The sequence below is a fragment of the Pan paniscus genome, chromosome 4 (assembly GCF_029289425.2).
Source record: "Pan paniscus chromosome 4, NHGRI_mPanPan1-v2.0_pri, whole genome shotgun sequence".
Lineage (NCBI taxonomy): Eukaryota > Metazoa > Chordata > Mammalia > Primates > Hominidae > Pan > Pan paniscus.
In genome coordinates, this window is record NC_073253.2 from 149,180,264 (window position 1) to 149,206,835 (window position 26,572).

Genomic DNA, 26,572 nt, shown 5'->3' on the forward strand with positions numbered 1-26,572 from the left:
ACTCACACCTTAGGACAGAATTCGTCTCAACTGAGATGTATTGCTTCTGTGTACATCAACCTGAGAACAAAGAATAATAGCAGCTGACATCTTCCTGGGACATTCTGATACAGACAGCTGGTTTATGAACATTATCTTACCTGAGGAGCACTCAGCCCTATGAGATAAACATTGTTAGCCCATTTGATAAATGAAGAAATGGAGGCTCATAGGGGTTAGAGGAATTTCCCAAGCACTCACAGGGAGTCAGTGGCCACACAGAGTTCTTCAGATATCTCCCAACAAAAGACAGAGTTGGGTCAGGCCCAAGGTGGGGTACAGAATCAGGCCCCTTTGAAGCTGCATATACCTCCTTGTTCTCCTATCTTATGTCTCCCTCATCAAGGCCTTGGCCTCAAAGAGCCCACAAGCCTGAAGGGCTCCCCTCCATAGGGAAGGCTTCACCATGGTGCTCCGCACACAGACCCCCCCACAGGGAGGGTGTCTCCAGCCCGGGGAGCACAGGTTCCGGGGACCCACCGCCCTGATACGTTGTTTCAGAGGAGAGATGACAACCTTCTAGAGTCTACACCTCTATTCTTCATAAATCCACCCAGCCCTGAACTCCACAAGCACAGCTCTGCTGGATGAGCAAGTGTGTTCCTTCTCAGCCTGGATTGTTTTATTCTTTCCTAAGAATGCCGACACCTCCCCACTGCCACCTTCAACAGAAAACTTGCCCAGAGCAGAGAGCACAGGGCATTAAAAATGGGACTGCAGATGGTGAGGACTGGAAGAACAGTTATATAAGGGAAAACTGAAGCCCAAGGAGGCAGGGAGGTGCTCAAAATCTGTTAGGGAGTTGGAGAACTCAGGGAAGAACGCAGGTCCCACACTTGGCTATGCACCTGCTCAGCCCCCCGACATCTCTGGATCACAGGAATCAGTTCACAGCCCCCTTGACTTTCCCAATTACTCGTTTTCTCCTCCACAGGGAGTCTGCCGTCTGATCTGAAGACCACTCAGCCTGAGTTTGGAAGGAGGCATCCATGCCTAGTGAGAAGGTGAGATAAAGCCCTGTGCAGTGGCTCACACCTGTAATCCCAACACTGGGAGGCCAACATGGGTGGATTACTTGAATCCAGGAGTTTGAGACCAGCCTGGGTGACACGGTAAAACCCGTCTCTCCAAAAAATACAAAAATTAGCCAGGCTCAGTAGTACAAGCCTATAGTCCCAGCTTCTCAGGAGGCTGAGGTGGGAGGATGGCTTGAGCCCAGGAGGTTCAGGCTGCAGTGAGCCGAGATGGTGCCAAAGCACTCCAGCCTGGGTGGCAGAGTGAGACCTCATCTCAAAAAAAAAAAAAAAAGAAAAGAAAGGGAGATGAGTTTCTCACAGCACAGCCAACTCAGAGGTATAGGTGCTCTCTTCTAACTTGTCTTTGACTCACAAACTCTCGTGGTGTATAAATATCAAGTCTCACTGCCCATCCAAGGGTAGAAGAATTGGACCTTCTCCATGTGGCCCTAGTAGGTAGAATTAGGACCAGTGGGTAGAATTTATATAAAGGCAGATTCTAGCTCCATATAAAGTATAACTTTATTATAGTCAGACCTATTCTAAAATGGAATAGACTGTCTCCCAAAGTAGTGAGCCCCCCAACACCAGAAGTAACCAACTGCTGGGGATGTTATAAAACAAACTTCCTCAAAGTGTAACCCACTTGCATTAGCATGTCCTGGGCAGATTCTTAAAGAGGCAGATTGCTGGGACCCTAAATCAGACTAAGTGTGGGCCTAAAAACCTAAAGGAATGTTTGAGAATGTCTGCTCTAAAAGAATTATTGGATGGAATTTGTTCCCTTCCATCTCTCAAATTCTATGACTCTCTCATTCTGTGAAATATATATCTTCCCTGGGTATTTGAATTGTACAAAGGACATCATAAAAACAAATTGCTTTTTAAGCCATAAATCCATCATGGACGGCTGTTGACAAAGGAGATATTAGGGGGCAGGCAAACCACAAAAGCAGCCGTTAATCCTCCCTGTTCCTATACCCGAAGTGGCAGCCCTATCACAGATCCCTGGCTGCCTACGACTCAATGGTCCCATCCAATATCATCTCAACTCCCATGAATCCAAGGCCCAAATTCTTTAGTCATGGCAGGAACCAAGGAAGAGAACAGAGAAAAATACCCACTTAACCATTCTGAAGCTGGAGAGCAAACTGCTTTCTCTGCTGGCCTACTAGATGCTTTCTGGGGTGCTCTGGAAGGATTTTATACTCTCTATCCTTCCTGTTTTCAGCCCTGAAGTGGAAAAACTGGATGTACAAATGTCCCCATGCATCACACTCACATCATGACAAATGTTTCCAGCCAAAGCCTGGGGCTTAATCTTAAACCCCACCCCAACCTCAGCCCCTTTGATCTCCCTGTCAGCTTCAGGGAGCTTCCATAAATTGTGGAGACATTTTATGCCAACCTTTAGAACACTCATTCCTCAGATCCCGTAATGCAAATTCTGGGAAACAATCACTTATATGTTCAAAGATGTATGTAAAATGGTATCAACTAGAGCATTATCAAAGTAATAGAGATAACAGAATAATATTAGCTAACACATATATGACACTCATTTCATTTCCTAAATGCTATTTATATGTTAATTTATTTAATCCTCACTGATATTCTGAGTTTATAGGCAAAGACATTGAGGCTCCAAGAGGTGAACTACTTGCTCAAGTTCACACATCTAACCTAGATTTACACCCAGTTTGCCTCTAGAGCACATGCTCTTAAGAACTTGGTACATTTCCCTTTAGTAACTGAAAAATAATTAGAAACCACCTAAGTGTCCTAAAAAAGGATTGGTCAAATAAATTAGAGCTTCTCTAAAATGAAATATAAAGCTATTAAAAATAAGGTTAAAAATATTATTGTCTTATTAGGCAAATATGCTCATAATGTTTGGTAATGTAAGAAACACGGAATAAAACTACATTCCATATGAATAAATTTTGGATAAATGTGTATATGAAGGAAAAAATACTCTGGGGAGGTTCTTGGCAGGGAAGGCTTTCTGGAGGAGGCTGGTATTGAGCCAGGGTTTGGAAAGCTATGTTAGGGGCTTGGGCAGGGGCTGCAGTCCCTGACAGATGCTGTGGACACTCTGAATTACCCAGTATTGAGTACAGAATAGGTCCTCAGCTTGAGATGCTTAGCACTGACTGAGAGTCTAGAAATCACCATTCAGTTCTGGCTCCGTTACTAACTACAGATTCAATGTAGCCAAAGACCCATTCCCTCTCAGGGGTCTCAGTTTTCCCATTTGTACAAAGGCAATAATGATACCTTCTCTGCCTCTTCCTTGAGCCAGGCTGGAGGTGCAAAGCTCAAGTGAAGGCTTGAGCTATGAGATTCCTAAGGTGACCAGTGAGTGAGCAAAATTGACTCCTCCTACTGACCACTTACTGAGTCCTTACTATGGGCCAGAGACTGTGCTAAATGTTTTGTAGGAATATTCAGGTCTGCCTTCATGGATATGCAACCAGTATAGGCACTCAAGACCACACTTAGAAAGGCCGACATTTGGGGCTTTAATCTCTGTGGTCCCATCTTGAGGTGTTTAATAATTTCATCTTTGAATTCCGACTTGTTAAGGGAAGCCCAATGGGACAATGAAACACGTGCTGGGACATGGAGCCTCAGTTCCCCCGGGGCCCAGTGCACTTAGGTAGGGCCCAGGTACCTATAGAGCCTGCACTTACCTGGCAACTATCCCCATGCCTGAGGGAGCAAAACGTTAAATAGCAAATAAAAACACCATGGCAGGCCAATGACACTGTGGACAAAAGGAAAAAGATTTTTTTTTTTTTTTTAGACAAGGTCTCATTCTGTCACCCAGAATGGAGTGCAGTGGTGCCATCATGGCTCACTGCAGCCTGGACCTCCCTGGGCAAAAGGGATCCTTCCACCTCAGCATCCCCACCACCTGACCCAGTAGCTGGGACTATAGGCATGCACCACCATGCCCAGGTAATTTCTGTATTTTTTGTAGACACAGGGTTTCACCATGTTGCCCAGGCTGATCTAGAACTCCTGAGCTCAAGCAATAACACCCATCTCAGCCTCCCAAAGTGCTGGGATTATAGGCATGAGCCACCAGACCCTGCCTTCTTCTCTTTCTGAATTAAAAGCTCCATATTTTCGGTTTGCCCTGGAGCCTACAAATTGAGTAGCCAGCCATAATATTCCTGTAAGATACGTGTTCATTTTATTCCATTTTATAAGAGAAGAAGTACAGCTTTGAGAGTATATTGCCCAAGATAACACGGCTGGCAGCTTACCCAGAATTTGAACCCAGGTCAATTTGATCCCAGAGTTCATGATCTTAACACTGCACTATATATAGGAAGTCAGGCAACTGCATATGTGAGGAGCCCCTCCAGAGCCCTGTAACCACAATCAAGGTCATCGCTATTCACACTAGGGTCAGCTTCTCACCTGGGTGAAGAAGGCAAAGCCCTCACAACAGGAAATATCTTTACTGTCTGCTGAGAAGTTATTGCCTGGTCCACTAAAACGAGGGTTTCATCCACTGTGTGAGATTCCACTCTCTGAAGGAAGCTGAATGGGTCTCATAAAAAAACCCACAAGGTGCACATTTCAGCACCGTCACCTACTAGCTGAGTGACTTTGGTCCCTATCTTGACTCCTGGGGACCTCAGTTGCCTCGCGTTAAAATAGAAGTGGAAATGCTTATGTGAAAGTTCTTTACAAATCTGGTACAAATCAAAGGTGGTACCATGGCTATTAGACACCATCTGACCTTGCCTGCATCAGCAAGAACTGGCCAGAAGCTGGCTGTTTTCACTGTATTCATTATTTGCCTATGCATGAGTGAATGCACTGGGTACTGGAAATATGAGTGACTGCATCTTCTTTGAGGAAGTAGCAAGAAAGAGACTTGAGAGAAGCCTAGTGATCACAGGAATATCATTTGGCCCCAAATGCTTTATTCAGGATCCCAGATCCCTTCCTGCCATTCTCTAAATCAAATATGTAAGCAAAACTCACTATTCACAAAGTGTGGGAGGTCAGGAAGAAAGGGGGATAGGATCCAACCAGTAGCTCCGACTCTAGGATGGAGGAAATAACCATAATACTGCAGGTTCAAACTGGCTGAGGTGGCTAGAATGAGGCTTACTCATGGGCTTACTTCACCTGACAACCACCCTCCCCTCTCACACTGCCAACCCAGAAATCCAAATGAGGATTCCTTAACTAGGAAACATGATCATAGGTAGGGGACCGCAAAGGGTGGGAGAAGCAGATTCTGTACTTGTACCATGTTCCACGGGCTTTATCATCTTAATCCTCACTCTTGGAAGCAGGTATTATTATTTACATTTTAAAGTGGAGAACACAGCCTCAGAGTGGTCATCATTTACTCAAGAATATCTCTTAAAATGTTAGTCCTCACCACCAGGCCTTATTCTCCATAAAGTATTTCCATATACTCCATAAAGTATTTCCATATACATTATGTTAAGAGATGCCCAAGATGTCACAAGGCAAACAGAGGTGGATGTTATTATTCTCATTTATGGATTAGGAAACTGAGGCTGAGAAAGAAAAGCTAAAAAACTAAGGCAAGAAGCCCAACTTCTCCTCTCATCCTTCAGGAGGCCCCAGAGCCATACAATTAAGACAGACACAAATTTGCCTGGCAGAATATGAGGAAGTATTTGGTGTCTCAGAATATCCTCCACCATCTTATAGTCATAATCAACTATAGCTAACATTGATGGGGTGGAGTGCATCGTCTTACCCAACCCTGTGAAGTGGGTACCATCCCATTTTACAGATTGTCAAACTGAGGTGCAGAGAGGTTGGATGAGCAGGGCACATAGGCAATAAAAGGTGGAACTGGGACTTGAACTGAGGCTCTCTGGCTCCAGAGCTCACTCTTAAACTTATTGCTGTTCTGCTTCCTAAGGGAAAATGAGCAGGAAAAAGCTTACAAGCCGAAGTGGATTTTAAATGATCACTGACAGCTGATGGGGCTGCCTATGCTAGGTGGCAATGGTCCCTTACCCAATTCCATTTGAGTGGGGATGCAACCCTGAAGATACAGAAGCAGCAAGAACCACCCAGTCTCCTCCTTAAATCCCAAGGAACTACAAGATGCAGGAAAACAGAAAACCTTTGGCAATATTTGTTTTTATTTGTTGTTGTATTTGTTGATTCTCTATCCTCTTAATTTGGGTCTTGGCATCTCTTTTCCACCTTCCACCTTTGGTGCATCCTGTCCTGGTTTCCTTCCTGTGACTTCTTAGCAGGACCAGCTGCCTTTCCAGGCGGGCTCTTTGTGAATTTGACTGAGCAAGCTCACAGATATTTTGTCTTCCCATTTACTGTATTTTAGGTAATGAAGAGACAAGCATGCATTCAACCATCAGGACTCTTCAGAGACCCTGAACTCTGCTGGAGAGAGCAGGCTTATTTTTCACATCCAATCAGGATATAACAGGATATCCTCAGTAAGTCACATCTCTTCAAAGGGTGACAATCATTCCATTACCCTGTCTGTGCTGGCTGCCTCTATCCCTCAACCTGCCCAGGTTTGTCTTCTTCCCCATAGGGCAAAATTGGGAGTTCTTAAATTATTTCTTTACTGTCTCCTGTTAAGTTCAGGGCAGAATTAGCTAACTGGCTCAACATCACTCTAACCATGAAGAATCCAAACACTTTAGCTCAGTCTCTTCTTTTTATGGCTGAGAACTGAGAAGCAGTTAGTGCAGTGGTTATGCACACAGGCAGAACAGGGGTTGAATCCACTCTACCACCCTCGCACCACATTACCTCAGGCTGATGTCTTAACTTCTGCAGGCCACAGTGTCTTCATCTGTAGACAGAGATAAGAACAGTTCCATCTTTGTGGGACTATTGTGAAGATAAATAGGATAATGTATTTAAAACCTCCAGCACAGTGGCCTGGCATGCAGTAACTACTCAGTTGATATTAGCTGTTATCATGATTAATAGATAGAAAGTATCTCAGTATAAATCCTGTGAGGTAGGGGTGGAGCCAGAATTAGTATTCAACTGTCTTGGGCAACTTTCATTTAATTTGTAGAGTTTCCTTCATCTGTTTAATGCAGCATATGGTGTTAATGATGCTGGAAACAGAATTCCATAACCATCTTTTCTACTAAATTGGTGGATTTCAATGAAGAATGATAGAACCCCTCCGGAAAACTTCTCAAACTCGTGCACTCCTCTCATCCCACTTTTGGCTACCAATGTACCTGCTTTTTGAGAGGAGCCAGTCTGAGCCACACTTGCCACCAGTCCTGCTTCCGGGTGCTCATGATAGGGACACTCAAAAGGACCAGACGACCCACTAGGTCTTTGTTTCCACTCCTGGGGAGTGGGCCACATTGCTTGACTTTTTGGATCCCTGGCACAAAAGACCTCCTCTTCCTTTAAAAATACTTGAAATAACTGAGATAATTGCAGATTCATGTGCAGTTATTAGAAACAGAGAAATCCTGTGTACCTTTTATCCAGTTTCCCCCAATGATAACAGCTTGCAAAACTAAGTGTCCTTTCACAACCAGGATATTGACGTTGATACAATCCATCTATCTTACTCTGATTCCTCAGGAAGTGCGAGCCAGCAATCGGCGGTCAGTTGGATAGCAGGACGGCAAAATGGAGAAATGGTCATCAACACTACGGTGTCATTAAATAAATATATACAGTACTTATTTATATGGTGTGTGTGTGTCCGTGCGTGTGCATGCATGTAAGAAATTTACATAAATAAATACAGTACTTATTTATATGGTGTGTGTGTATGTGTGTATGGCACACACGCCTTTAGTTCTATACATTTATTACATTTGTAGGCTCATGTGTCCACTTACCAACCACCACCAGTCAAGATACTGCATCACCACAAGGATCCCTTATGTTGCCCTTTTAAAACCACACCTACCCTACCTCCTCCCCCATCCCTGATACCCGGCAATTATTCATCTGTTCTCCATTTCTAAGCTTTTGTCATTTTAATGCCATATAAATAGAATTATATTGTATGCAATCTTTTAGAATTGGATCTTTTCACTTAGCATAATTCCCTTGAGATTCACCCAAGTTTTTGCATGTATTGATGGTTTATTCCTTTTCGTTGCTGAGAGCAATCCACAGTATGGATGTACTACAGTTTATTTAATTTACCAGCTGAAAGATATCTGTGTTGGTTGGGGCTCTTACAAATAAAGCATCTTTTACTAAAGTATCTTCTATTTATTAAAAATAAAGCTGCTAAGAACATTTGTGTACTCCTGTTTTCTTTCTGATCAGGAATTGATATAGACGCTCCTACCTGACTGAAGCCCTTGTTCCTGCTGTGGCAAGCATGACTTGTCACCACACTGTCCTTTCTATGCCAACTCCTAGTGGCTGTAGATACTCTGTCCAGATGCTCCCCCACGGACATTTATCTCTAAGTAGGCACCTCCCAAGCCTTTCCCCTTAAAGAAATACAACAGAACAAGCATGAGTTAGGGAACCAGACAACCTAGACTCACACTGCAAGGGCTCTGCCATGTAGAGTTGTGAAATCTTGAGCAAGTCGCTTAACCCTCTGAATCTCTATCATACTCATCATAATAAAATAACTAATAGTTGTTGAGGTTTCTTTACCAACAGCTTATAGTGACAGTGCAATGAAATGGTGAAAAGCAGGAACTCTGGTACCAAGCTGCCTGACTTTAAATCCTGGTTCTACCACTTATTGGCTCTGTGACCCCAGGTAAGTTACTTAACCTCTCTATGCCTCAGTTTTTCCATCTATAAATAGGCATGTCAACAGTACCTGTCTCACGGGGTTGTTGTGAGGATTGAATTAATACATATAACTAATACATGTAATGCATGTTCAGAACAATGCCTGGCATAGTGCTTATGAGTTCATGAGCATAAGCTCATCTTGTTATGTGGCAGGCACTGTTCTAAGCACTTTATGTAATTATTTTGTTTAATCCTATCAATAACTATAAAACAAGTGTTGTTATGAGATTGATTTTACAGATAACAAAATTGAATTAAGGGAGTAAGTCACTTGCTCATGGTCACAGGCCTGGAAGATGAGGGAGCTGAGATTCCTTTTTGAGCCTGTCTTTGCTCTTAACTTCTACACCCTCCTGGCAGCTCATAAACTGGGAGTGCCATTGCCTGGCCTTACAGAGCAGTTGTGAGAATTACAAAGAAAAATGTACCCCATGATGCTTGGTATTCAAACTGCTCTATACATGTTAGTTTCCTCTTTTAACAACCGGTGGCTGATGTACAGTAGATGATTCTGTAGTTCCATACATAGCAGAAATTGGCCCCTTAAGACATAAATCACCAAAACAAAGGTAGCAATTTGAAGATATTGACAGATGCATCTACAAACATTTGCAATGCTTACCTGACTCAACAATCACAACCAGATTTGGGACATGTCCATCCAACTCAACCACAATTCATTACAACCAAGCAGCTGTCTCACTTCTTTTTGTTGCAAGACAAGCAAGCCCCAAAATTGCCCAGGAGCATTTTTGGCTTTTCCCAGGAAAGATGGCTCTTAAAAGAGCCCTTGGCTCTGCAGCTTTGATCACCATAGTGCTGATGTCCATTTCTCCATTTTGCCATCCTACTATCCAACTGACCGCTGATTGCTGGCTCCCATTTCCTTGTCAGTCACCATCTCTCACCATCTCTCATCTTGCCTCTCCACCAATCTCTATTGCCACTGTCCCCACCGTCTTATTGCTGAACTGGTCACTGCCTCCTGATCGCTGTATTCATCCCTTTGTGGTTGCTACATGTTGCAGGACAGGCAAGCCCCAAAATTGGGGCTTAGCCCAGGAGGGATTTTGCTTCACCTGGGAAAGAACTCAAGGGTGAGCCAGTGGTGTTAGACAGTGATCATTTATTGAATGGTACTGCTCCTTGCAGGGCAGGGTTCATGGGCAATGCGCCCAGAGTTGGTACTTGTGGGCTGCTGGCTAGCTGTATTTATATCCATTTTTAATTACCTGCAAATTAAGGGGCAGGTTATTCAGAAATTTCTAGAAAGGGGGTGGTAATTTCTGAGTTGTTACCATGGCATTTGTAAACTGTCATGGCGTTGGTGGGAGTGTCTTATGCCAATGAGCAATGAGGGCAACTAGAGATCACCTTTGTCACCATCTGCTGGTTTCTGCTGGTTTTTTAAACTTTACCCTATCTGGACCAGTTCCTGTCCAGAATAGAACAGCAGGGTGGTGACCAGAAAACAAGTCCTGCTGGTCTCTTACCTCGCTTTCTCAGAGGGCTTTGCAGCTACAATGCAGAGACTGCTCAGCCACTGGCACGAGTGTGAGCTCCTCTGGGACAGGAATCACATATTCTGCATTTTGTTCTCCCAGCCCTTAACCCAGTTGTCTGGGAAGGAGTAACCTCTCAGTATATGTGCAGAACCCCAGTAAGATTCTGGTATAACACAGAGAACCCCATGCCAGGGATCAGAAGACCCGGGTTCAGGTCCAACTGAGCCTCCTACCAACAGTGTGACTTTGGGAGAGTCACTTCCTCCTATGAGGCATCAACATCCCTAGCAGTGAAATGAGAAGTTTCAACCATATACACTCTGGAGTCCCTCCCAGCTCTATATTCTCTGCTGGTAGCAAAACAGTAAGCCACTCTTTGTTTTTTGCTTTTAGCTTTAGTTCCTTTTCCCCTGCCTCCTCCTTGCTTTTCTTCCTTTATTTTTTCCTTTTCTTTCAGTCAGTCAACAAACATTTCCTACTACATGCCAGACCCTATGTCAGAAGCTGGGAACTCAATGGTAAGCAATATAAATGCAGAAAAAAGAGTACTTAAGTGTTTGTTGATTTACTGAATACTATAACTGCATACTATTCAATTCTTATTTTGAATGTTTGCTTGAACATACAAGCTAATTTTGCAGTTTCTATTGCTCTCAATGATATGCCAATGAGAAGTAAAGGAAGACCCAGTTGTAATGAACACTTAAGAGAAGTCCTACAATTCCGACATAAGCAGCTACAGAAATTATGTAGACACTTCAGGTTTAAACAGGTTTGGCTGAAACTGCCAAGGTCACTGCAACAGTTACCCAGGTGAGGATGGCTGGTAGAAACTCTGTAGCAAACTACCTCCATTCCGACTTACAAATGCGCTTTAAAAAATTAAACATATTGGTACATTCACAGTCAAGTTGGGAAAATGACTTCTTTTGTAATATAGCTTTTTACACCATTTGATGTTTTGGAGTGAAATCCCCCCTCCCTTCAAGAGTATGACGCTTTATCAGATTCCATATGTGAGAACTTGGTGTGAGCCCCCCTCCCCTTGGGACTGTTACATTAAACCTTATCAGACTCCCCATATGCGAATTACCAAGTTACCGACCTCAACTACTGGACTTCAAAAATACATATACACTCAAGAGTTTAACAGACACCAGGAGAGCTTAGGCAGAGCTACACTCTTGTCAGCCACCTCTCCAAACACAGAGAGCTCAGACTCTGTGCTCTGTCATCCTGTGACAGGATGACACCCTGTAGCCTTCATGCTAATCTCTGAAGACTGGCCCTAGAGGGACCTCACCTGTCGCATGTGTCTCCACTGTGGTCAACCCAGCTTCCCCCTAAAACCACCTGTAGAAAGGTGTATCTCAAACATTAACTAGACTTACTCTCCACAGAGGTCTGCTCCTATCCTAATTGAGCAACTAGACTTTTAATAATTTTGGAACTCACTTACTATATGGTTAACATACCTCTTCTATACAGTATATTCCCTGTGAGGTTTGTTCTCATTATTCTCCCCCTCTTTAAGCATTGTGAAGCTACAACATTCTCTATGGAAATAACCTATGTGATTTGTGAAACCATACTTTGATCACCTATTTCCACTATACAGAACAGCTTTATAACTCGCTTGAGAGCACAGAATGGCTAATGTATACAGAAAGAGACAAATGTGGGACTGACACAAGTAGAAATAGATGATGGTTTCACTCAATTTGCAGTTTCTGTATCTGTTCTTATAAGGGTAGGCCAGTCAGACACTTAAATGTCTGGTAAGTTCAACATTGACTTGTGAGGGTGAAGTGACAGCTATAATGAATCTTTCTTTGCTTTTAGCTCAAAGGACAAATGAGTTGAGAGAATATTCAGATTTTTTTAAAAATTGTCTTTAGGACTTGCCTGGGGAAATGATAATTAAACATGAAGGGCCTTTGGGATTTGGCTGGACGATACAGTAACAGGGAAGGATGGGCTTCAAGTTAAGTAGGGAGGACCGAATGAACTAGTGTTTGAGGAACATCAAGGATATAGTCAGAGAGTCAGACCAGTGGGCAAGTTTTCAAAATTCTCTTCATACAGTTGCCAGAGGCCTTTATGACATGTTAACTAAGAGGCTTATTATTTTTAGAACTTCCTCATTTCTCAAATGCTTTTTAAGGCTTTTATGAAAAGAGATATCATGTGTTAAGAAATAATAAAAGGGCCAGGCACAGTGGCTCACGCCTGTAATCCCAGCACTTTGGGAGGCCGAGGCAGGTGGCATCATCTGAGGTCAGAAGTTCCAGACCAGCCTGACCAACATGGAAAAACCCCGTCTCTACTAAAAATACAAAATTAGCCAGGTGTGGTGGCACACACCTGTAATCCCAGCTACTCGGGAGGCTGAGGCAGGACAATCACTTGAACCCAGGAGGCAGAGGTTGCGGTGAGCCGAGATCACGCCACTGCACTCCAGCCTGGGCAACAAGAGTGAAACTCCATCACACACACACACACACACAAAGAGATAATAAAACATCTCAGTCTCTGACATTTGTGAAATATCACACTTGTTGAGTGCCCACTGTGGGTATAATTTTATTCTGGGTTTTCTAAACTGAAGAATTCAGGCTTAAAATTCAGAACACCTCTAGAAATACAGAAAAATGTCTATTTCTCAAATGGAGATATCAATAGCAACTACCTATAAAATGGCTCTCCCTCAAAAAGGTCTTTCACTAAAAACAAGTACAAAAGAGAGCATCCTTTTTCAGCAGTAGGAACCCACAAGATCTTGTTCTTTGATTACAGGATTGAAAAATTCACATTTGTACACCTAGCACTGATTTCAGATTCATAGTAATGCCATCTATAAAAATTACAATTTCACATTTCAGAGGCCTGCCAACCTGGATATCTATGCTTAAAAAAAAAAAAAAAAAAAACTATCAAAAGCAAGTAAGGAAAATATAGCTTGTCCTTAACACATTTCTAAGGTATTATGCAAAGGAAAATAAAAATTGTTTCATAGAGGTTTCTACTTCTTTCAGATCAAATTAATAAAGTCTCTCTTAATCACAGCCTTTTAAAATCTCAATAGTAGGAAAAGACACATTTACCCTAGCAATACCTGAACATTTCACTTATTAAGGTTTTAAGTGAATTGGAAAGGCATATATTAGTAATTAGTGGTAAATCTTAGACACCAAAAATTTAAAAGGAAAATAGTACCAAAAGTGTAGCTGTTAACAAAAAACTACAACACTGTAACTACCCCAAATAAAATAATGAAGCACATACTATCCAAAAACCATCACCATAATCCAGCAAGTTCCAAAGTGATCCCTGAATTTACCTACTCATCTGTCATGAATGTTTATGTTTCTCTATGTCTACTGGATCAAGGAACCTTAATTATTTTTCAGTATATTTTATGTGAAGAGTAGACAATTGTTACTCAGAATTGGGCCTTTCATCATTTCACTAGTGGTCCCTAACTCCATTAAAATAAATAAATATATATGGGGGAGTGGGGAAGATGAGAAAAAAAGAGTTAGTGAGTCATATTTACCTTATGTGAGACCTAATCTAAAATTTGCCAAATTCAGGGCTGAAATCTGAATAGGTGTATAAAAAGAGTTATTACTCTCTCCTTCATATGTATACCCCATTTCTTGAAAGAAAAACCTTAAATACATTTCTAGGTTAAGGATTTAAAGCTGCCAAACTGCCATTGTACAAGAGGCTGAACAGACAGTAGGCAGAGTGACCAGTTTCTAAACTTTGCCCTCAAGGGATACAGGTTCAGACACATCAACCAAGCTTGAGGCAACAATTCAGAACTGGTGACACCAGCCTTTGTAACCAGAAGGCAACTGTTTTTCTGAAACTTCAGAAATATTCAAGCTGGAAAGGGTGAAATTTGTCTTTAAAAAGGAATGTTCAAAAACTTTCTGATCATATTAAGACAGAATATAGGCAGAGTAACATTGTAGTGCTGTTGGTATACCTTTTTAAACCAAATTTATTTCTCTTCCTTGCTTACTAACTGACTCCTGCCCCAAAGAAGATTACATAGAAACAGTCTTTATACTAATCTATGTTATGGCTTTGCTTTGCTTTTTTTTTTTTTTTTTTTTGGTCTAAGTAAGATATTAGGGCTCGTGTTTACAAAAGTAAATGAAAGGATCAAATAACATGATTAATACATTTTATTACAAAGGTTTTAGAAGATGAGGGGCAGAGCTAACAAATAACCTTAATCATTAAAAAACCACAAAGTTGGAGAATTTTTTTAAAAACAGTGGATACCAAAATAGCTTTTAGGAAGATGACAGCTTAATTAAGTCTCTTAAATTGCTGAAGAGAGCAAAAGAAAGCTTAAGATCTGGAGGATAAAAGTTATATCAAAAACATGCTAAAGAATACATTAAAACAAAAAGGAAAGAGGAAAAAATAAACTATGCCTTAGAAGTTAAATCCTATCATAAATGAACATCATTTCTAAAGGACTATGGCCCACTTCAACACTCAAACAAAAAAATCCTCATTGCTAAAACAGCTTCAACATTCCTTTGGAGTTTGCTGTTAAAGAATTTATCCTGCATATATGGTAGACACGAAACACATCCTGAAGAGACTCAGAATATCTGCAAACATAAAACTGCTTCTCTAAATTGCATTTACTGGTCTTGAATCCAGTAGAGTAGGGTTCAGCTATGACATGAAGTGTGTCATCCTGGGGAGGGGGAGCAATTTGAAGAAAAAGGGCACTTTGCTACAGTTAATTCACATGGCTATAATAGTCTACAAGTTTCTCCTCAATGCCAAATATCTACTAAGAATTTAAAAAAGCAGATGAAACTTTCTATTTCCAAGAATTCATGTGATAAAGGGTAATCATCACAGAGTTTACATATGCTCAGTTTTCTTAAAGCCATAGATTTTATTCCAGAAAGGAGAAAGTACATGGCATTAATAAACCACACATGCCATGAATTTTAGAACACTAAATTATTTTTCTGTGGCTTATCAACCAGTTATATCCATGGGCTGCAAATTATATCCATGACAAAATTGATAACATTTTGCAACATGTCAAAGAAAGACCAACATTTTTGCCTGAGTGTCCCACTAATCTTTATCTAGAGTTATTATTCTTGGACTTTCTACAAAAGTTTCTTTTCAAATAATTTATGAATTACAACAACTGGAAAGAATACTGTGAGGACCTGAATACTTCAATCAAACACTGAAGGCAACAATCTTCCTCTTTAAACCATCTCTCCTGCCTGAATTTTTATATACTAAAATAACCCCACTCCTTCATTTCTGCAGGAGTAGCCAGAATAAGGTGGCATTCCTCGGCCGTCACAAGTCCCAGGTCAAAACGTCTCCATTCTTCAATGTTCTAACAAAGGTTTCTGGCCCTGCAGCTCATGCCTGTGTGATTCAATCTTGTTCTCAATGAGAGAGATCTCTAGCACAGGTAAGAGTAGCTGAAAGGCGTCCTGGATGTAGGAGGCACTGTTTGATGCCTGCCAGGATTGAAAAAACAAGAAAAAGAAAATATTAGTTATTTAAAAGAGAAGATATACTGTAAGGCAACAAGGGAACAGATTAATTTTTGTAATCTAACTGAATTCATAGCCTGGCAAGTAAGAGCAGTGACCTGGCCATTTTGGTAAACTCTATTATAGGGAGAAGAATTTAGCTCTTAAGATGATATGAGCACCAAAAGAGAATGTCAGCATTTTGTACAACTTGCCCATCAGAAATGGTAGCTTTTCTTTGGCAACATGGTCAGACTTGGCATTCAAAGCTTATTTATTCCTTTACTGAGTAGGGTAGATTCTGTCACAATATTGTGGTCAATTACTGAAAGAGGCTTTCAGAAGTCTATAAATCCTACACCTATAGAATTTCTAGCCCATTATGATAGCTCTTTTTCCATGGACTCAATGCGATCAGTGAGCACAATAACTGCTCACACACATAAACATCTTTCACACATATACTGCTTTCAAAGATGACAGTATAGATATATTTCTATCTTGAACAACATTTTTCAGAAGTGTTAGAGAATCATTACCCTCAGTTTGCTGGACTTCATTTATACTGAAAAGCCCTCACCTTTCAAAAGAATATCAACAGAGAGCTCATTAAGATAAAAATGTATAATTTCGAAGACAAGAGTGTTTCAAATCTGTATGCAAAAAAAAATCCACTAAAAATAATAGGGAGCCCATATCAAGTGATATTACCTTTTTAAAATTTATCAATGGCAAGTACTATTTAAAATTCAGTGTGACATTTAATACTCAATTTCCCACACAAAAGGGACCTCAGATATCGTCTAGTTAAATCTCTTATGTTGCACATGAAAATAACGAAGTTTGTCAGAGTCACACAACAAATCAAGGAAGATCCAGGGCAACACGGGGCTTCTGGTTTAACAAAGTCTTTTCTACTGCACCACTCTGCCATTTACTAAATCACAAACTTATATTTTTAAAAATTATTAAAATGATCAAAATAGTTTCCCTGACTACTTGATTAAAACTGTGTAATTAAAGAATTAAAATCATTTCCTTGATGGTAATGTCAAAAGAATTTAAAACTAGAGAAGTAAGAGTTTGGTAGTTAAAACATTTTTTCAATTAACATCTAAAACTTAACTATCAAATATATTTTCTCCCCCCAGACTTACATAAACATGTTTTAAACAAATCATCAAAAAGTCTATGTTGTCTGCACAGTTAGTTTACAAGGTAGAGTTCTTAAAACATGGAATCCAGAAAACATCACATAGGGAGGTAATATAATCAGTCACAGGATCCTCTTTTCCATTGACTTAAACCATCTACCTTCTCAAATCTAATGGAATGATGAGGATAATGTAAACACTACCTTTCTGACAAAACAAAGCATGATTTCCTGGCAAGGAAATGACAACATGTTTTGTTTTGTAACAAACCTCTGCATAAACTTTAGTCCTAAATTAGGAAGCAGTGCTTACCTGTTTGTAATTTTCAGCCCTTCATGTTTACCAGCTGGTATTCAGAAGGTGTTTCATTACTGTGAACTGTCCATTAAGCTGTCAAGGATTAGTACTAAGTAATGACAATCTACTGCTTCTTCCAGTACCCTGCAGCTTCAACTGTATGCTTTGTAATTAATAAGGAAGGAATACACATCAAATATACACTATTTTTGTCATATCTACATCAATATGGCTAAACTACCAATATGGTGAATAAAATAAAAAAGCCAAAAGCAAAAGGCTTCAGAAGAGTTAATTATACGTAATACCTTTGGAGTCAGAGACTTAAAAACAATTACTCACCTCTAGAAATACTGCAGTGATTAACGGGTTAAGGACATCTGCCATTTCTTTGACCTGGAATAACGAATACATTTTTAAGTGAGCAGAGTAGGTTAAATAACAGTAAGTGGAGTACGATCACACTTTAAAACACACACACACACCCATACATAAATATTAAATATAAGCATAGAAGTCTGGACTGAGAGCAAAATGTCATTTTTAGAACGGAAATTGTAAGTGTTTTAAACTTCCTTCTTAATATCTTTCTGTGCTATCCATATTAACAGTGTATTGTTTTATACCTTTTTATTGACTTTAAAAAGTATCTTCATTTGACCACAAAACCTTAGAACCATTTTAAAACAAAACATGTAGATATGGAACATGTGCTCAAAAAACTCAAGGGTCTTTAACACAAGCTGTTTAGAAAAGTCTTATAAATAAATAAGGTAAATTTAATACTTGTATGTGTCAGCATCTTATAGTTGATATGCCGGCTTAAAGTATCTTTATGGAACACACAGAAAGATTTGGCCTTGTAAGATTAACTTCAGGAAACCCAGATCCTTTTGTCAAGAAAATACTACAGGGAAAAGTGAAGCTGTACCAAAAGATTATCCTTTACAGGAATAATCTAAACTCAAATTTTAAAAAATTAACTTAGGCCATGGTCTTAATTAAAACAAATGTAATGTTCATGACTAGGGCTTTAAAATAAATAAATAAATAAAATTTAAGAACCCACAGTAATTTTGCTGCTACACTGACACTGATAAACTTACTATAAAGTAATTTTCATTTGCTTGTTTAAAATGCTCGATTTTATCCTAACTCATTATTACTGGCTTCTCAATCATCTTCCATAGCTCACACATCTTCATAAATTTTTACAATTCCAATTTTTAAAATCCCCAAAAGACTTTGGCTTTAACTACTTCTCTCCCACCGGCTGGCAACTGCATACTGTGAGCACTGCCATAGTCTAAGTACAGAGTTGCTCTTTAAAACCAGAGTCAAAATCTGAAGTTTGAATTTTATCAAGGTCTATATTTCCATTATAGGTCTCAGAAGATAGCATAAAAAATACTGAAAACTTCATAAACAGAAGAGAACAAAAATTAATTAGAATTAGACATAGACAAGCTGATCCTAAAAGTCATATGAAAATGCACAAGGCCCCAAGCAGTCAAAAAATCTTGAAAATAAGAACAAAGTTGGAGGACTTACACTTCTTGATTCCAAACCTACTACAAAACTACAATATCAAGACGATATGATACTGGCATTTGGATAAACATACAAATTAATGGACTAAAAATCAGAGTCCAGAAATAAACCCATATATCTATGGCCAACTGATTCTCAACAAAGAAGCCAAGAGAATTTAACGGAGGAAAGAACAGTCTTTTCAACACATAGTACTGGAACAAACGGATATCCATATGCAAAAGCATGAAGCAGGGCCCCCTACCTTACACCATACACAAAAATTAACTCAAAATGGATCACAGACATAAATGTAAGGGCTACAACCAAACTTTTAGAAGAAAACAGAGGAGTAAAATTTCACTGCAAAGGACACGATCAAAAAGCGAAATGACAACTCATGGACTTGGAGAAATACGTTCCCATCAAAAATCTGATAAGAAACTTGTACTAGGAAAATTAAAAAAAAAAAAATCTCCTACAAGTAATAATAAAAACACAAACAACCCAAGTTTTAAAACAAGCAAACTGCTGAAATAGATATTTCTCCAGAGAAGCCAGACAAATAGCCAACCAGCACATTAAAAGATGTTCAACATTGGCTGGGCACGGTGGCTCACACCTGTACTCCCAGCACTTTGGGAGGCCAACGCAGGTGGATCACCTAAGGTCGGGAGTTCGAGACCAGCTTGGCCAACATGGTGAAACCCTGTCTCTACTAAAAATACAAAAATTGGCTGGGCATGGTGGCAGGTGCCTGTAATCCCAGCTACTTGGGAGGCAGAGGCAGAAGAATCACTTGGACCCAGGAGGCAGAGGTTGTAGTGAGCTGAGATCATGCCATTGCACTCCAGCCTGGGTGACAAGAGCAAAACTTTAAAAAAAAAAAAAAAAAAAGAAAGAAAGAAAAAAAGATGTACATTAGGGAAATGTAAATCAAAACCACAATGAGATACTATTTCATACCCACTAGGATGGCTAAAATAAAAACAAACAATAAGTATTAGCAAGGATACAAAGAAACTGGAACCCTTACACACTGCTGGTGAGAATGTAAAACTGTGCAGCCAATTTGGAAAACAGTTTGGTAATTCCTTAATGACCCATATCACCCATATGACCCAGCAATTCCACTCCTAGCTATCTACCCAAGAGAAATGGAAACATAGTCACATAAAAACATACATGCATGTTCACAGCAACATTATTCATTATAGCCAAAAAGCAGAAATAATCCAAATGTCTACTAACTGATGAACAAATAAAATGTGATATATATCCGTAAGACAGATTTTTTGGTAATAAAAAGTATTAATACATGCTACAATGTGGATAAGCCTCAAAAACACTATGCTAAGTCAGGGAAACCAAACACAAAATACCACATATTGTTTAATCCCATTTATGTGAAAGATGCAAAGCAGCCAAATCTATAGAGAGAGAAAGCAGATTCATGGTGCGTAGGGCTGGGGAAATGTGGAGTGAAAGGGAATGGGGATTGTACGAGTTTTGGGGAAGGCTGATGAAAATGTTTTAAAATTAGACTATGGAAATGGCCGCACAACTCTGTAAATATACTAAAAACTAAAAACTATTGAACTGTACACTTAAAGTGAGCAAATTTTATGATATTTAAACTGCTAAAGAAACCAGACAAACATTATTGCAATAAGAGGCATGGATTCTTACCCCAGCAGTTGTTAGGCAGGTGGTGAACTCTTTAGACAGAGAGGACAACTCTTTACACAACACAATTGTCATCCTAGGAAAGAAAGGAAAAGTCAGAAACGTTCTTTTTTCTTTTTTTAAAAAAATAAGTTATATTTAACAATTGTCAGAAGAGAACAAATCACTTCTGGTACTAAATGTGAAAGAAGAAAGCTTTTCAAGGGAGTAAATACAGTATCCCCCCCTTATCTGTGGTTTCGCTTTTTGCAGTTTCAGTTACTCATGGTCAACAATGATCTGAAAATAATAAATAAAAAATTCCAGAAATAAATAATTCATAAGTTTTTAATTGCACATCATCTTGAGTAGTGTGATGAAATCTCTCATTGTTTTCTCCATCCCACCCAGGACATGAATCATCCCTTTGTCCAGCATATCCACAGAACCCACTCATTAGTCAGCTATTAATATTAGCCATCTCGGTTATCAGACTGACTGCTGTGTTATCACAGTGCTTATGTTCAAGTAACCCTTATTTTACCTAATAATGGCCCCTGCTATGGTTTTGATATGTCCCCTCTAAAATTCATGTTGAAATTTGATTCCCAACATGGCAGTATTAGGAGGTGGGACCAAGTGGTAGGTGCCCTCATGAACAGATTAATGCAATATCACAGTAGTCAGTGAGTTCTCACTCTGGGGGGAAATAAATTAGGTCCCAGAGAACACGTAGTTATAAAGCAAGTCCAGTCTTTCATGCAGGTCTCTTTGCACACATCCATTTGTCTTTCTGCTTCTTTACCATGTTGTGGAGCAGTACATGGCCCTCACCAGAAGTCAAGCAGATGCCACTGCTATGCTCTTGGACTTTCTAGCCACCAGAATCATGAGCCAAATAAGCCTCTTTTCTTTGTAAATTACCCAGCCTCAGATATTCTGTTACAGTAACATTAAATGGGCTAAGGCAGCCCCAAAGCCCAAGAGTTGTGATGCTGACAATTCAGATATGCCAAAGAGAAGCTATAAAGTGCTTCCTTGAAGTGAAAAGGTAAAAGGTCTTCACTTAGTAAGAAAAACAAAAACATATGCTGAGGCAGCTAAATCTACAATAAGAATGAATTTTCTATCCGTAAAACTGTGAGAAGAAAGAAATCATGCTAGTTTTGCTGTTGCACCACTAACTGCAAAAGTTATAGTAACAGTGTGTGATATGTACTGAGTAAGATGAAAAAAAGCAAACTACTCATCTGACAGGAGACTAATATCCAGAATATACAAGGAACTCAACAATAAAAGAAAATCTCATTAAAAAATGGGCAAAGGACATGAATAGACATTTCTCAAAAGAAGACATACAAATGACCAACAGATACACGAAAAAATGCTCAACATCACTGATGTATCAATCATTAGGAAAATGCAAATCAAGACCACAGTGAGCTATCATCTCACCCCAGTTAGAATGGCTATCATTATTAAAAAGACAAAAAATGGCTGGGCATGGTGGCTCATGCCTATAATCCCAGCACTCTGGGAGGTCAAGGCAGGTGGATCACTTGAGGTCAGGAGTTTGAGACCAGCCTGGCCAACATGGTGAAACCCTGTCTCTACTAAAATACAAAAATTAGCTGGGCATGGTGTGCACGCTTGTAATCCCAGCTACTCAGGAGGCGGAGGCAGAGGCAGAAGAATCACTTGAACATAGGAGGCAGAGGTTGCAGTGAACGAGACTGCACCACTGCACTCCAGCCTGAGTGACACAGCAATACTCCATCTCAAAAAAAAAAAAAAAAAAAAATTGATGCTGGCAACAATTCCAAGAAAAGAGAATTCTTATACATTGTGAGAATGTAAATTAGTACAACCACTATGAAAACCAGTATGAAGATTTTTCAAAAAATAAAATGGAACTACCAAACTACTGGGTATTTAGCCAAAGGAAAATAAATAAATAAATTATATCAAAGGGATACTTGCACCTGCATGTTTATTGCAGCACTATTCACAACAGCAAAGATATAGAATTAACCTAAGTCAGTTGAAAAATGGATAAAGAAAATGTGGTGTGTGTGCGTGTGTGTGTGTGTGTATATGTATGTGTGTGTATATATATGTGTGTGTATATATGTATATGTGTATACACACACACATATAATGGAATACTATTCAGCTATTTTAAAAAAATGTCATTTGCAGCAACATGGATAGAACTGCAGGTCACGAGGTTAAGTGAAATAAGCCAAGCACAGAAAGACAAACACCTCATGTTCTCACTCATATGTGGGAGCTAAAAAAACATGATCTTACGGAAATAGAGAACAGAACAATTGTGATACCAGAAATGGGGAAAGGTGGGTGGGTGAGTGGGTGGGGATGAAGAGAAGTTGGTTAATGAGTACAAACTTACAGTTAGATAGAAAAAAATAAAGTCTAATGTTTGATAGCAGAATAGGGTGACTATATTTAGCAATAATATTTTGTATATTTCAAAATAACGTAGAGCACTTGAAATGATACCAACATATAGACATAATAAATACTCAAGGTGATGAATACCCCAAATACTCTGACTTCATCATTATACATTCTATGCATATAACACTCACATGTACCCCATATATATATATTATGTATCAGTAAAATATTTTTTAAAAAGACGGAAAAGGCATTAAATTTGTGGGTGGAAGACATGAATGAAAATGTGTTCCAAATGACGGCAATCAAGTTTGGTACTATCCACAGTTTCAGGAATCCACTAGGGACTTAAAACATAACCCATACAGATAAGGGGGTACTACTGTATGCCTAAATCAGCCACCTGAGGTATAAGAAGACCCATCTGAGCAGGCACTCATGCTACATAAAAAGGAAGTTCAGTCCTTAGAAAAACATTTCTCTACAAAATTCTCTAGAAAGCAGTATATGTTCCAGTTAAATCAAATAGAAAATAATTAAAATACATTTTAAGGAGACAACATCATACTCAAAATACCCTACATTCCATTTAGAAAAGTTAAAATATGTATTAATTCTCAGTTCTTAATAATAGTTATTAGTTATTAGTTATTAGTTACTGGGTGCTAATTTTATGCCAGGCACCATGCTAAGGGATTTACATGTATCATTTCTAATTTTTACAACAACCCCAAAAGTAAGTGATTAGTCCATCTTTAATAATAGTTACCTAAAGTCTTGTGGGTGCCAGATTTTATTTAAAGTCTTTCAAGCAATGGGAACATATCAGTGTACAAGAAAAGTCCCAGTTTTCATGGATTTCAACTTACTTGCTAAATTAAGGGGGAGACTCTATACATATATATACACATACACACATATGTATACATATACACACATATATATTCATATACATATAAGTCCTACTTGGTGATATAAGCTAAGACAATAAAGCAGAGTAGCAGAGTAAAAGGACAGAGAATGGTGGAAGTTGCTATTTTAGACTTTGTGGTGAAGGAAGGCTTTTCTAAAAAGGTGGCATTTGAGTAGACTTGAATTCAGAGAGGGAGTGAACCCCATTTCAAAGGACATTCCAAGTAGCAGAAATAGCCTCTTTTCCGCAGAACAGGCTCCTTTTAGGGTTGTGAGTCTCTCATCCTTAAGGAAGTTCAAGAAGACAAATTAGCCCCCTATTATGGGGTGCTGTAGTGGGATGGTGATGGTGCAAGTAAAGAGGAAGTCTGCAGAAGACTGACAGCCCCTCCCAGTTCTAATAATGGGCACTCTTATACATTTGTTTCCAATGAAAATTCTCATTATTTTAATCAGGACATTTGCTTAGAAACTACTGGGCTTTTTCTTCCCTACCTATGATTATCTATACTATTTTTGAAAAATTTTTGTACAAATCAGCAATAGAATGAGAAAAAAAGAATGGGTTCAGGACACTCAGTCAGACCTGGGGCTAAATCCCAGGCCATACAGCACAGACAGATTACTTAACTCCTCCAGTTTGCATTTCCTCATGATTAAAACTGGACTAATTACTTACTTTTGGAGGTATAAAAATTAGAAATTATACATGCAAATCCCTTAGCATGGCACTTGGAATGGTATAAAATTAGCACTCAATAATAACTATTATTAAGAACTGAGGTTCTTAGAACTCTTCTCTGTTTTCACTTATACCAAATTCCATTCCTATTAAAACTTCTCTGTAAAGAAATAGTCTTCAGAGCATGAGTTGGTTAATAAAAAGGGCATATTTATAATATTGATTTATCATGGTTCAATGAAAAGAAAAAAACAACCAAAATGAACAAACCATCTAATATGTGGATGGGTGTGACGTGAATGGTTTCTTGAGAGAGACGTTTATAAAACTTTGGAAACAGGCCAAGAAAACTCCTGCAATTTGCATCATTTAGAGGAATTCTCATTACACTTACTGGGAAAGAGTTTGGCTCCTTTCTATGGCTGTCACTTCCTGCTTCCTGCCATGCAGAACCAATGCAGCTGTTTTGTGGAATAGTTCAATTGAGCAGGCAGTCAGTTCAGCCAGGCTCCGGATTGCAAACGCATGGATATCCTGGATGGAAAAACAAAACAAAGCATAGCAAAACAAAACATTTGGTGGAAAGATACCACCTTACTTCTCTCATACTACAGGATTTGTAGCAGAGACTAATAGTTGCCTTCCAATAAAGAGTGTCTTCTTCTTCCACAGTAGTGATGTAATTTTACAGCTGGGCTCCCCTGAAGTCAGGCGTGACGAAGTAACTAAGTTTTGGCCAAATGATTTAGATAACAAGTGTCAGGCGGCAGTTTCTGGGAACCTTCCTCATGACAAAACACACGTGCATCCTTTCTCTCTTTTTTTCTTCACTCCTCCTTTAATCTTATAGTCTGGATCTAAGATGCTACAATCCTAGATCACAAGGTTGAAATTATGGACAGCAGTGTAAAAATAGGAGCCTGGGTCCCTGATTGCGACACATTTCAAATCTACTAAAACAAACAAAAAAGGCTTAGTTGCTTTGGCTACCTCTATTGAATTTTTGTTGACTTGCTCAGTATTTTCTGCTTCCGACTGTTTTTCTCCTTCTTCATTCTCTGCTAATGGCTTGGTCAGAGACTTCCTGATCCATTCGTGGGCGGTATTTCTTGCCTAAATAAGAATAACATTGGCCATCAACAATTCAATTCAGTTTACCAAAATTACTGTGCACCTACCAGGAACACAATAGCATCCTAGAAGTAAGGGCTCCTGTTCTTACCTGAACGTACCATCTAGCTTTTCAGTCCTTATCCTACTAGTCTCAGCAATACTTATCACTGTGGTCCATCATTCCTTTTCAAAATTCTCTAATTGGTAGATTTTTTTTTTTTTTTTGAGATGGAATTTCGCTCTTGTTGCCCAGGCTGGAGTGCAATGGCACAATCTTGGCTCACTGCAACCTCTGCCTCCTGGGTCCAATCGATTCTCCTGCCTTAGCCTCCCAAGTAGCTGGGATTACAGGCGCCCACCACCACGCCCGGCTAATTTTTGTATTTTTAGTAGAGACGGGGTTTCGCCAAGTTGACCAAGCTGGTCTCGAACTCCTGACCTCAGGTGAACCCCCTGCCTCAGCCTCCCAAAGTGCTGGGATAACAGGCATGAGCCACTGCGCCTGGCCTCTAATCAGCTTTTTAAAAAACCAAGGTATAATTTACATAAAGCACACAAATCTTCAGAGTATGGCTTAAGAAATGTTTTTATGTGTATATGCCTACGAAACCATGATCAAGATATAGAATATTTCCTCATCCCTAGAAGGTCCCTTCATGTCCCTTCCTAGCCAATACTATTCAAACCATGTCCCCCTCCTCCTGCCCAAAGAGAAACCCTCTTCTGCTCACTATAAATAATTTTTCCTAATCTTAAAATGCATAAAAATAGAAATATAAGTTCATTCTAATTTGTGTCTGGCTTAAGCACAACATAATGTCTGTTAGATTTATCCATGTTGCTGCATGGATTAGTTCATTCATATTAACTGCTGTGTAGTATTTCATTTTATATACAGTCATGCACCACATAATGATGT

The 26,572-nt window shown here is 39.5% G+C and overlaps 1 protein-coding gene across 5 annotated transcripts in view; it reads right to left on the reverse strand.

Annotated features, from left to right (window-relative positions):
- Positions 1–14,523: 14,523 nt before the first annotated feature.
- Positions 14,524–26,572, reverse strand: part of FAM114A2 (family with sequence similarity 114 member A2) — a 50,793-nt gene continuing 38,744 nt past the window's right edge. For all 5 annotated transcript variants that reach the window (XM_003828970.5, XM_055112816.2, XM_008954416.4 and 2 more), the window contains 5 exons: positions 25,531–25,653; positions 24,935–25,074; positions 20,553–20,625; positions 17,676–17,729; positions 14,524–15,867 (listed from right to left, as the gene is read on the reverse strand). In XM_003828970.5, coding sequence (XP_003829018.1) covers positions 15,733–15,867; positions 17,676–17,729; positions 20,553–20,625; positions 24,935–25,074; positions 25,531–25,653 — 525 coding nt within the window. In that variant the 3' untranslated portion in view covers positions 14,524–15,732. The remainder of the gene's footprint in view (positions 15,868–17,675; positions 17,730–20,552; positions 20,626–24,934; positions 25,075–25,530; positions 25,654–26,572) is intronic.